Source organism: Oryx dammah, unplaced genomic scaffold, assembly GCF_014754425.2.
Source record: "Oryx dammah isolate SB20612 unplaced genomic scaffold, SCBI_Odam_1.1 HiC_scaffold_1, whole genome shotgun sequence".
Taxonomy (NCBI): domain Eukaryota; kingdom Metazoa; phylum Chordata; class Mammalia; order Artiodactyla; family Bovidae; genus Oryx; species Oryx dammah.
Window position 1 is genome coordinate 89,344,939 of NW_024070185.1, and position 13,069 is coordinate 89,358,007.

A 13,069-nucleotide genomic window follows, 5' to 3' on the forward strand; every position below is an offset into this window, starting at 1 on the left:
TAGAAGAAACTTGCCTAACCATAACTCCATGTCATAGATATAGTCTGGGCTATTCTACTCCATACTTTGCTCTTACCAGTCCTAACACCTAGAAATCCATCTGTCTCCTGGGCATGTTTATAACCTCCTGTCCTCATCAGTTCACCTCAGATATCTTCCATGGAAACAGTCTCTCCTTCCTATGAATTTTCATCATTTATATCATTTTATAAGTAGACTCTGCACGTGACTGCATTTGCATTCTTACTAGGTTGTAAGCAACTGGCTGTCAATGTCTGTTTTACCTGTATTTGCCTTATTCAAAGCCTAAGACTTTGTACCTAGTAGATACTTAATAAATAAAGCTTCATTGATAAGTGAATGGACAAAATGACATCTTTTCTCAATGTTTGTCTTCAAAATAGTTTAGTAAAAGGTGTTATGGTATTAGGTACATCAGAGCCTTTCTAAAATACGGTCCATTTTAGAACAAACTGTAGCATAGTGCAAGTTGATTGTAAATCTGATCGATGGGCAATTTTCACTGGAATGATGTGAGAGACCACAATAAAACAATCTTTACCTTTAATATAGTCAGTCCTATAACAGATCATAACATCATTACAAATTTTGTTAACTTCAATTGCTTTTGAAATTATATTTGAAATTTAATAACTAGAGCCAGATGCAGGAGAATATAAATACATTCAGTTCCTGACTTAATATGGTTGGATTTAATACTTTTCAACTCTGTAATGGTGTGAAAGCCATTCTCAGCAGAAAGGCTGAAGATCAAACTATGATCTTTTCCAGGGCTAGCAAATGAGGTATAGTGTCTTCTGATGTTGGGCAAGGTCCTGAGCTGCAGCTCCCAGTTTGCCATATGATCTCAAGGATAAACAACTGGTACACTTACAACCAGTTTGAACCCATACAACCATTTTCTTTTTCACACTCAGTACAGTATTCAGTAAATTACTTGAGATAGCCAGTACTTTATTGTAAAGCAGGCTTTATGTTAGATGGCTTTGCCCAACTGCAGGCTAATTATAAGTGTTCTGTAGCCTAGGCTATGCCAAGATGTTTGGTAAGTTACTGTGAATTAAATACATTTTCTACTTATGCTATTTCCGGTTAATGATGGGTCTATCAAGATGTAATGCCACCATAAATCAAGGTAGACCTGTACTTAATTATATTTAAAAATCATATTCACTACTTTATAAGAGCAATTCAGCATATTCCCTACCTCTTTTCTCTAGAATTTAAGCTGTGAGCACAACATTTGTCTGGAACTTTCACTATCTTTAAGCCTTTCTGAGGGGAAAGCGTGTGTGTCTGTATGTCCATCCCAGTCCGTGTGTGTGCACACACACGCACATGCATGCGTACTTCTGGCTCTTGCTCTGATACCTCAAGGTTTCAGTTTAACTGAGCGTCAAACTTCATTTCCTTCTAGCCTTTGATTTTATTGAAAGAAACATTAACTTCTGCTTTGTAATTAGAAAAGTTCTTTCAGTCCTGCTACTCCTCCAGCTTTTTTTTTTTTTTTCCTTTTTCCTAGTGGAAAATTAGGGGTAAACAGTATCAACTGAATTGAATTGAAAAAGAAATTCGGGACTGACCTTCTAGTCTGGGCACTGCCTTGTTACCTGTTGAGCAGTTCTCCTGGTGGTGGCCCATCAGACAGCCCTGGGTCCTTGCTCCCATCAGCCAGTTTGATGTTTGCAAGCTCTCTGCTTTCCTCCAGCTGTCTCAGGTCGCCTGCTGAGCTTTGTGGTCTGAGTCATCCTTGTGCTCCTTGTTTTTAGAAGATCAGTCTGTAACAGAGTTGGCTTACTTTTGGATATATTTGGATTCTTTTTTTTCCAATTTAAACTTTTACCTTGGAGGCATGTACCTTTTAAAGCAGCCGTCTGAAGCAGTTTTGTCATGTTTTTTAACACTCAAAAGGACCAGAGGTGGAATCCAGTGGAATGATTTCCCCTTTCAATTTTACATTTTAAAATGTATTCTGGTTTATATTTTGATTTCTAGGACTGTCAGACACTTTATTCTTCATTGATTTTTGGGTCCAAGGTATAGTGGGTCTTAGCTAGTTGAGGTGGGTCAAATGACTCGACCCAAGACCTATACTGTTGAGTTCATGCAGGACCTGGAAAGGACTGACCAAGACCCAGATGAGGACTGGGTCAGGAGTAAGGTGTGGACCCAGGGCAAATGTGAAATCAAACGACAGAGCTGAGTGGCTTAGGCACACTGTTAGTGTCAGCTTTTACTGTGCACCTACACAATGTGCAAGGTCTGTGCAAATTAATAAAGTTACAGTTTGAGCAAGGAAAACATTCCAAGAAAAGAGATATTAGGCAATTACACAATATTACTTTGCCGACTAAGGTCCGTCTAGTCAAGGCTATGGTTTTTCCTGTGGTCATGTATGGATGTGAGAGTTGGACTGTGAAGAAAGCTGAGTGCCAAAGAATGATGCTTTTGAACTGTGGTGTTGGAGAAGACTCTTGAGAGTCCCTTGGACTGCAAGGAGATCCAACCAGTCCATTCTAAAGGAGATCAACCCTGGGATTTCTTTGGAAGGAATGATGCTAAAGCTGAAGCTCCAGTACTCTGGCCACCTCATGCGAAGAGTTGACTCACTGGAAAAGACTCTCATTCTGGGAGGGATTGGGGGCAGGAGGAGAAGGGGACGACAGAGGATGAGATGGCTGGATGGCATTAAGGACTCGATGGACGTGAGTCTGAGTGAACTCCAGGAGACAGTGATGGACAGGGAGGCTGGGCATGCTGTGATTCATGGGGTCGCAAAGAGTCAGACACGACTGAGCGACTAAACTGAACTGAACTGACAGAATACATACTCTGAAGGAGCGTGACAGTGTGTAATAGAACTGAACCAGTCAAGGCAATTAAGGACACTTTCCCATTGGAAATGGTGTTTAACTGCAAATCTGAAAGGGGGGCAAATAACGGAGGAGGAAAAATTCTCCATGCTGGAGTGCATGAGAAAGTCCAGAGGTGAGAAAGAGCTTAGCATGTTGCAGAAACTGAATGAGTAGCTGGAGTACCAGGAAGCTGGGGATGGACATGAGGTGAAGATTGTTACAAAATGAGACTAGAAAGATTTAACATAGTCAAAAACAAATTTAACAAGCTCAGTCATTAGCCAGGCCATCTTCTGCCTTAGTTGTGAGAGGTCCATCATTGGTACTCCTAGGTCAAGTCATCTTCTAGTAGCAAGGGGCAATGGTTGTCTTGCAGACCATCCATTCAGGACTAGGGCTAAAGTGTGAACCAAGTATAACTTATAGGTTCAAAGGACTCACCTAGATAAATGGGCATCTGAGTCCTAGTTACTGGGTGAAGTTCAGACAGGAGTGTACAGGCAGACCTGAAAAGAGATTGAGGTATAAGAGAGATTCATCAGATTTAAGCAGCAGGAACAAAGCTAATGGTTGGTCATACAGACCTAGCCAATGTTATATGGGAGCCCAGAGGGAACCCAGAATTATGCCCTGATCTGAGAAGCCACTCAAAACCAATCTGGGGCCCTGGCATCCTCACAGACCACCCCTCCTCCCCTAAGTTTTTATTTTGTAAAGATTTGACTGAACTCTAGAGTTCCCTGTATTGTAGGTCTCATGTTCGTATCTCTGCCTGATGCTGGGCTAGCTCAAGGGCTGGACCATGGATCCAGCTGTGAGTGAGGCACTGTGGAGGGGAGAGACTGGACAAAGAAGGAGGGTGCCAATGCTACTCTCCTTGATGTAGGGTTTTCACTTTGTCATTTTTCACAAGCTTTGAAAAGCATCTTTACAAGCTTTGAAAAGCATCTCTAAAATTGAACAGAGTACAGCATTTCTCTTGAAAGTCTAAGTCTTAAATCCCACATCATCTTGTGATGAAATCTCTTTTACACTCATCTACAATCTCATTTGACTTGTTTCTATGTCTTAATGTCTTAGTTGCTTTCAAAAAAAAAATAGTTAGGTTTTCCAGCTTCGAGAAATTAAATGCCTACTGAGATGCTGGTTGGAGATAATGTACGGAATAGAAATGATCCAGCACAGTGAGGGGTAGCTCAGAGCCACCAGGGAAGTCAATGCCTATTTAACAAGTGTTAAAGATGAGCTGAATTAGGGGATTCTGGCTCACCCTTAGTACAGGGGAACAAAATGAAATGTAACTCGCACAACTCATTCTTTGCCTTTTAATTTTTCCTTTTCTACTCTAATCCCCTCTGCCATACCTCTAATTAAGATGTGGATCATGTAGAAAAATGTCCTATTTTTCCCCTTGCTAGACATAATCTCATTTCAATCCTACGCCAACCCAGTTTTGAATAAATCCTAGAAAGTTTCACCACATTGAGTGTTGTAGAACTCATGTCAGAGGTTCCTTTGATGTGACCTGAGTCATGGATATTCTTGCTTCTGGGGCCCCCTGACACTGGGGAAAAACAAGTCATTCAGTGGCCCAGAATCTCAGTAAATTTTCAGTATCCTGTAACAAAGGGAAAAAACTCTTTAAGGAATACTTGTGGTCCCTGGATAAGGAATGTTTTCATATCGGAGTTATTAGTTTACCTAAACTGAAGTCTTCTACTTTCTCTCTGAGTTAGATGTCTTTTCATTTGGGTTGGTGGGAACAGGAAGTATTCTTGGCCTTGTGTGAGCCCTGATGATAATTTCACTCTAATCCTTTTGAATGGTTTCCCTCCGGGCCTTAGCTAGTTTCTCCCATGCTCATTAGTACTCTGCCAAAAATTCGCAGAGACCCCCAACCTTTTTGGCACCAGGGGCAGATTTCATGGAAGACAGTTTTTCCACAGACTGGGGGTTGGAGGGTGTGGTTTCAAGATGCTTTAAACACATTGCATTTATTGTGCACTTTATTACTGTTACATCAGCTCCACCTCAGATCCTGGAGCTGGGGACCCCTCCGCCTAGGGGACCCTCAGCAGGGCAACCCGACTCTCTCCATGCAGAACTCTCCTCTCTGGTCCTCTGCCTTGTGAACTCCAGTCACTTGGGCCTCCCCACATTCCCAGTGCTGTCTGCTCAGCTCAGGGAGACCACAGGCCATTCTTCCGGGTTTTCTTCTCTGTGCCCTGGGCTAGAGACACTCTCCAGGCAGTAAGCAAGGGCAAGTGCGGGGCTTGCCTCTGTTTGTTCCCATCTTTCAGGGATCACTGCCCTTCATTGCCTCACAGCCAATGTCTTGAATACCATCGGCTCATTTATTTTGTCTCTATTTTTCAGTTATGCCAGGCATGAAATCCAGTCTTAGTTACTTTCGCTTGGCTGAAAGCAGAATCCCTCCAGGGCTATTTTAAGGTTGTTTAAGCTTGTTTTTGACACTCACTTTTTGAGACCTCACTCCATACAAAGATAAACACATAATGAATGATCTGACAGTACATCTTTATTTTGTGGCAAAATGAAAACATTTTTATGACTTTTCTTTGGAAATTATTTTTTTGAGTCACCAATTTTACAATTAAAGTTTCTTTGCAAAGGAATTTTTAGAATTAAGAATTTTGCCTATAAATCACTTTCAGATTGTTAACATTAAATTGAGTGATGAAATTGCAAGAATTTTACATTTTTAGGTATACATGTACATATTCATTGGATTTTACAGAGCTTTGGTGCCTTTTTTGTTTATTGCTTATATATTCTCATGGACTGTAAAATAACTCGTCAGCCCTAGGAACTGGGCCTAAAGGCCTCAATGTATAAAACAGCCCTGCTTTCTTTAGAGGTTCAAAGTGGTAGTAATACCACTTATAATAGCTTTATGATCACTCCAATCATGGTCTCTGACGTGAGATGGCCTTTGTTTCCCCCCAAATGCCGGTAAGACATCTCAGCAGTTTGCATATTTCCCTCTGTTAGGTACTAAACAGCAATAGGTTTGCCCCCTTGTGATAAAATGTGGCCTTTATCCTTAGTGAAGCAAGTTCTTCATCAGCTCAAAAATTCAAATGTCCTAGGGTCTCTGCTTTCAAATTAATGTTTCTTTAAAATTAATGTTTCTCCCCCTGGTCTGTCTCCATCCCCTGCTCCCTCACACCTTGGAGGGGAATAACTGGCAATGTCTAGAGGCATTTTAAGTTGTATTTGAGGAGGAGGGTTGCTACCATTGGCATCTTGTGGGTAGAGGCCAGGGATTTAACTAAATATCTAATGATGCTCAGGACAGCCCCTCACAACAAAGAATTATGAAGCCCACAATATCAACAGTGATGGGGTTGAGAAACACTGTCCTAAATCAGTGTGGCCTCAGAGTGCAGAATTCTTGGGGCTACTCATAAAAATACCTAACTGCCTTGTTGTTACCTATTTGTTTTTTTAGACTTTTGTTTTAGTGAACTCAATTAATTCATATCATCCTAACTTTGAAGGGAATTACCATGGCATTTTGAGCAAAATTAGCTTAAAATGTTCTGTATAAAAAGAGCAAGATCTAGCATCCCTAAAATCATAGACTCTGGGCTGCTAAGAAGAACCTCAGGCTGTGACTTTGGCCACTGAAAATATTAGATTCACACCAAGGCTGGGCAGAAGGTCCACTGAATCATGGGGACTCTTTATCAAGGGCATTTTTGTTCCTTGCTGTTGATGCTTCATTTGACTGGTCAACTGGAGCTAACTTTGCATAACATAGAAATCAGTGAGGTTTATCCTCATCTATCTATGACTGTGCTCCATCCATATCCATTCTGAGTCTCACTGAAACAGATTCTTTATAATCAGCCATTATTTGTGAATTTGTCCTGGATTGACTAAGAATTGTTACACTTTTCATGAGCTAAAGGGAATTACATGGAAAATCCCTTGGAAACACATGAGATGTCATTGACTCCTTTATTGGGCAGGTCTGATTTATAACATACTTACTGCCTAGAAATTAAGAGCTCTCAGTTAATTAGTAGGAAACAGTAGTCTGTCAATATTCTCTTTTTTCCTCATGCTCCTATCTGATATAGAAATGGACCAACCTTGTATTTCTTATCCTTGAGGTCTTCTAACTTCTGAGTTTGTGCATAAAATTCTACATGTACATAAACAAATTTTGATAACCCCTTGAATGTTTTCATACATTTGAGCTGGTGGTGTTTTTATCTTCGCAAACATGTTAAGTCAACTTATATCTTTGGAGTCTTAGTTTTTGCTGTTCCTGTTAGCTAAAAATACTTCACTTGTCCTCTTCTGATAGGGGAGCAGCTACCTTTATTTTAAACAACTTAAATAGCCTTCTCCTCTAAGAAACTTTTCCTTAACTTTCTCCCAGCCGAGGACTAGCTCATTACTTTTGTGGACTGTAAGAAATTTTGCCTTTGTGGACCCCTTTCTCTATTAAAGTTAAAATTTATATTTTACAGTTGAATTGGTATAAAACTGAATTTGATAATATGTTAAATATTTTTTACCTAACCTAAACATTTATTATTTTAAAAGAAATTAAAACATTTTCATAGGCTTCTAAAAGTATTGTGGGTCCCAAACAGTGTATCTACTCTGCCAGTTGGATAACTCCCTGACCTCCAGAGTTAGAATTGGTCAGCCATGCTGCCGTTATCCCTCTTATAACTGATCAAAAAATTAGGGACTCACAAATAAAAAATGTTGCTATTCTGATATTTTGAAACCTTGGGCACTAAAAGACTCAAATTCATGAGAACACAGCAGGGCTGGGCTACATGAAAACTTTGGTCCCTGCCGTTGCGGTGCTCCTTTAAAAAGACTTCTAATAACTTCTTCTGAAAGGATGGAGTAAGATGTACTTTCCCCATTCCTCCCACTAAATCAACCAAAAATCTTGAATGTTACATGTAAACAGACAAAGCTCAGAGGAAGGAATGGTGGACTGGTGGAGGCTTCACATAAGAACCCGCACAATATTCAGTTCCCAGGATTTCTTTTTGCCTTGTATCTCAGACTGGATATCAGAGAAGCTAGCAAACTGGGATACTGATACTCTCAGATGAAACAGTCCCAAGAAAAGCTGCTGCTTTTCTAGCCAAAGCACTGAGAAAAGGGCAGCCTAGCAGTGCAGAAAACTTTTAGAAAATAACCCTTTGACTATATCCAAAATCACAGAAAAAAACTGCAGTCCTACCTCTGTCTCTATCAGCAAAGGCTATGCAGAGACCTTGGACTTCTGCCCTTGCCAGGCTATAAGGAGACTCCTCCAAACTTCTGCTGGGGTTATATCAGAGAAGGCCAAGTAGGGAGCCAAGACTTTAATTCATGCTGGCCAATAACAAGTAGGCCCCTACCCCTGTTCCAGTGTCAGGGGAGAACACGGGAGGAGCCTAGACTTCAACCCCCATCAGGCAGTAATGAGGCACCCCTACTTCCTCCTCACTGGAGTGGTATCAGAGTGGGCCTAGTGGAAATTCAGTTTTACCATTACACAGCGTTAGCAAAACCACAGTGTCAGTGGAGGCCTTGTGGGGAGCAATAAAGAGGTACCTAACCCCTCCCAGCCCTGGTGGGATCAGTGGGCCTTACTGAGGAGCCTAAACCTCTCCTGTTGCCTAGTGAAAGGGGCCACTCACCAACTAGCTATCACAGGGGGCCAGGTAGAGGACCTGGACTTTGACATTCCCTGTATCTCCTGGAGGAGTGTCAGAGGAGGTATAAAAAGACATAAGCTTTCAATAGGATCTTTAGTCTTATAATGTAACAACCCAAGGTCAATAAAAAAATCACTCTGCATACCAAGAATCAAGAAAATGGCAAACTGAATAAGAACATCATTAACAGACACCTAAAACAAGATGGTATAGAATTGTCTGACAAAAATTTAAGTGGCAATCATAAAAAAACTTTAATAAATGAAAAAATAGTCTCAGCAAAGAAAGAGTTTCAGCAAAGGAATAGAAAATAAAAAGAAAAATCAAATGGAAATTTTAGGATTAAGAAATATAACAACTAAAACTCAGTGGATGGACTTGGTTCAACACCATATGGGGATGATAGAGGAAAGAATCAGTGAACTTGAGAACAGAATAAGAGAAAATACCCCATCTAAACAACAGAGAAAAAATAGACTGGGGTGGGGATGGGGTAATAAGAGTCTCATGGACATGAAGGATGGACTGCAACAAAAAATCTAATATTCATGTCACTAGGGCCCCAGAAGGAGATGAGAGAGTGGGTTAAAAAAGCATTCCAGGAATAATGGCTGAAAATTTCCCCAGACTTGGGAAAAACCTAAACTGATGGATTTAAGTATTAAGAAATCTCTAAGCAGGATAAACCTAAAGGAATCCATACCAAGGCACATTAATATTCAAAAGACAAAATATATTCTGGTAAGAGACTTGTGTCCAAAATACAAAAAGAATGTTTTTATCTTGAAAATATTCAAATCTTTTGTGTTTTTATGATTTGGTTATTTTACAGAAGATAGAATAATGGGCAATAAGCACCTAAAAGGATGCTCAATATCATTTGTTATTTATAAAAAGAAAACCACGATGAGATATTATCCCACACCCACTAGAATGACCATGAGAAATGAAAATAAACACTAGATGTTCTTAGCATCACTGGATAATGATAATATTGGATACAACCTAACGTTGGATACAGCAAAAATTAGAAACAGCCTACATTTCTACCAGTTGGTAAAGGCTCTATATCCATACAATGGAATAGATTCAGTAATAAAAAGGAAAAATTACTGATATGTGCATTATGACATGAATAAACTTCAAAAACATGCTTTTGTTTTGTACAAGAATCCAGATCAAGAGACCACATATTATATGATTCTATTTATTTGAAATATTCAGAAAAAGCAAATCTGTAGAGACAGAGCAGATTAGTGACTAGCTGGGCTGGAGAGGGGTGAGTGAGGCGATGATGGGAATGAGAATTCTTTGGGGGTGAAGGAAAAAGTGCTAAAATTGTTTTGTGTTCATCATTGTACAACTTGGTAAATTTACTAAAATATCATTGAATTGTACACTTGAAATGGGTGAATTATATGTGAAAGAAACCTCATTATAGTTACTAATTAAGTATAATACACATACATAGATACCTGTGTGTGTGTATATATATTTAGTCTTCATACATGTATAAAAAGCTAGGTTGTGTTTTGAACCAGAAGAGTGAAGAGAAAGGTGAATTTTATGTGATATCCCAAAGCTTGTGTTGTATTCTCCATTTCATTGCTATTTTTTATGAATTGTATGGAGAGGCCATCTAAAATACTGGGTATGTCTGATGCCTTTGTTTTTCTGGTGCCCCTACCTACTTCAATTTGATTAAAAACTTAATTTAATTTTCAGATATAAGGCACTGTATTTAGTTGATGCTAACAGTAGGACTCATCTAAATCATAAATACTAACATATCACAACATTATTAATTGGCTATACTCCAATATAAAATTTTAAAAAAATCATAAATATGGATAAATGAACTCTAAGATACTTGGGTTAAGTAAGGGTAAAATGAAACCAATACATGGTTGCCAAATCAGCTCAAATGTGTTCTATTTATGAGTTTCTTTCTAATTGTAAAAAAATATTATTTATTCCTAATTATGAAGTAGAATGGTGAAATAAAAGATATACTATGAGTATTTTATAACAGATAATATCCAATTTTAATATAAAAATTTAAGCTGCCTAAAAATTAAATAATTTAAGCACTATGATTGATGTGGACTTAATATCACACATAATGTTAAATTTGATCAGAGAAAGTTTTAGTCAACAATTGAAAGCTGGTTTTTCATAAAGAGAAAGAAATGTTTTTTGAAGTTTTATCTTGGAAAAAAATAAGAATGGGCACAAAGACAGAGTTAAGTTAAAAAACATTAATTCATGGCCTTTAAGAAAAAATGCAGTCAGCCAGTTGCATGGGCCAGTAGTCCCTGTACTACTTTTCTTGCCACAGTCCATGAGAACTATGGGAAGTCTGACACAGAAACAGAACAAACAAAAAATAATTCTCAGGAGCAGTTACCTGAAACGTATTAAGTATTGCTTTGAATAGAGAGTGAAAGGTTTAGTGGAAAATTCTTTTTATTGGGCCATGGAAGTTTCAGAAAAGCCTGGAATCTCTATTTTGTTGTTGTTATTAAGAAGAACCAAAATTAACTGATCTTCTAATACACAACTATTTTCAGTTCAAAGCAGGACAGAAGAGTTCTAACAAATATTTAAAATAAGCTGCTGTTGCCCAACTACACCATTCTTATAGGAGAATGTTTATGGTGTCAGTGTTTTGTGTTTAGAACACACACACACAGAGACATGGCTGAGGGAACCCAGTGAGAGGGATCGGTGATGTATTAATCCATAGTGAATAGCACTGTAGTCAAGGGAGCAAGGGCAAAGAGTGGTCAAGAAAGGAAGTCGGGGATTAGTGCCTCAGTCCTAAATGTCAGCTCCAAAGGAAGAGGCAAAGGCAAAAATGAACAAATCCTTAGACTGCAAACTGCAAGGATCAGGCACAGAAGAGATTCACGCAGAATGGAGGGTAACAAGTATGCTGTAGCAAAAATTGCATTTGTGGCATGAGCACAATCTACTGGGTTCAGGCACTGTGCAGCACCAGGCAATTAAAATTCTGTTCACTATATCTGTGTGCACAGGGGCTCCCTGCTTGGTCATTTAGGCTCAGAGACTGTTTATGGTTAGTAAACCTTAGTCTGTTTTCTCTGGATTTATAATTAATCTGATTTGACTGTGCTATAGATCAGTATTTTGCCTTGTTTGTACACAGCTTGCTTATCTAAAGGGCAGCTGATATTTTTATGTGCATACCTAAGGGACTTCTAAACATATGGTTCTTACACCATGCCATCTATTTCTATTTCAGCCTGGAAAGTTTTAGACGGTACAGCCTTGCTACATGTAAGAAATGGCTGTAGGAAACAACACTCAACGAAGTTATTCCATCATCCCGTGTTTTATATTTGTTGAGGTAGGTGTATTTATTTACCTTTACAGAAAAACTGGAATTGTAGCAGTTTTATGCTGAGAACTTGGATTATTTTATAGAATTATTTAATCTTATGATTGATAATGAAATTTTTATAGCAGAAACATTGGTAAAGAATAAGTTATGCAATGTGTTTCTTAAATAGGAAGCCATAGAACAGGAAGATTCACCTATGGGGTCCAAAATAATTGTGTCTTACTAGATTTCTTTTATTTTCAGTGGTGATTTGAATATATTATTAATTATGAATGCAACATTTTGATTAAATTGTTTCTTTAAAAAATCAATACCATATTTCAAGAATTCAATAAATAAGGTTTATAGATGATGTTAATGACCTTTGGCCTTGGATCCAATATAAAGAAGAAAATTTCTTAGAGTTAACTATCTTCACTGGGCATTTTTTTTACTGGGATATTGAGAACTTATATAGTGTGCAATTTTGGGGGTTTTAAATGATTTTGTTGAGATGCCCCAAATTTGGGCCAGCAAACAATTTCTCCAGTGTCTTTTGGTTAAACTTCTTGGCATCCTTTGCCCACTGTACCTCCCTTTCCTTAATGTTTGCTATAGAAGAGACAAAGACATGAAAATTTTAGGCAATTTGGAATAATATGATGAAAAAAAGCTACTCCAGGTTTTCACAACATAAGGTATTAATTTGCCAGAGCTGATATTATTTTTGCCTTCTTCAAGAGAAAGGGCATCTAACACATTGGTTTTTATCCAGAAAATTGCGTTTAAAATATGATGATGTGAAGAGCTGAAAAGTAAATGTCCTGAGTTTCCTTTCTGGTAACAGCTTGTATAGTCTTTCCATCCTAAGGATCGGCTGTAGCATGTTCTTACATAATCAGGCAGGGGACCTTTTTGACTTTGAGTATGGGAGGAATATGCATGCTGATCCATTTTATCACCTGTATCACTTGAGTTAAACCATTACTGATGCTAGCAAAAATATACTATCAGTGCATGTGTTGTTTAACCATAACCTATGAATCAATGGAATGTTTGTGTTTGTTTTTTTTAATCTTCTAGCTCTTGAAATAACCGTAGCTATCTAGTCAGTTGGATGATTTTGATAATATTATCTGGGCCAAATAATA

General features: G+C 38.4%; 1 protein-coding gene across 2 annotated transcripts in view; it reads left to right on the forward strand.

The window, feature by feature from the left end:
- The window catches only part of PLPPR1 (phospholipid phosphatase related 1), a 284,128-nt gene that overhangs the window by 134,840 nt on the left and 136,219 nt on the right, over window positions 1–13,069 (forward strand). For both annotated transcript variants that reach the window (XM_040240666.1, XM_040240675.1), the window contains exon 2: window positions 11,841–11,945. In XM_040240666.1, coding sequence (XP_040096600.1) covers window positions 11,883–11,945 — 63 coding nt within the window. In that variant the 5' untranslated portion in view covers window positions 11,841–11,882. The remainder of the gene's footprint in view (window positions 1–11,840; window positions 11,946–13,069) is intronic.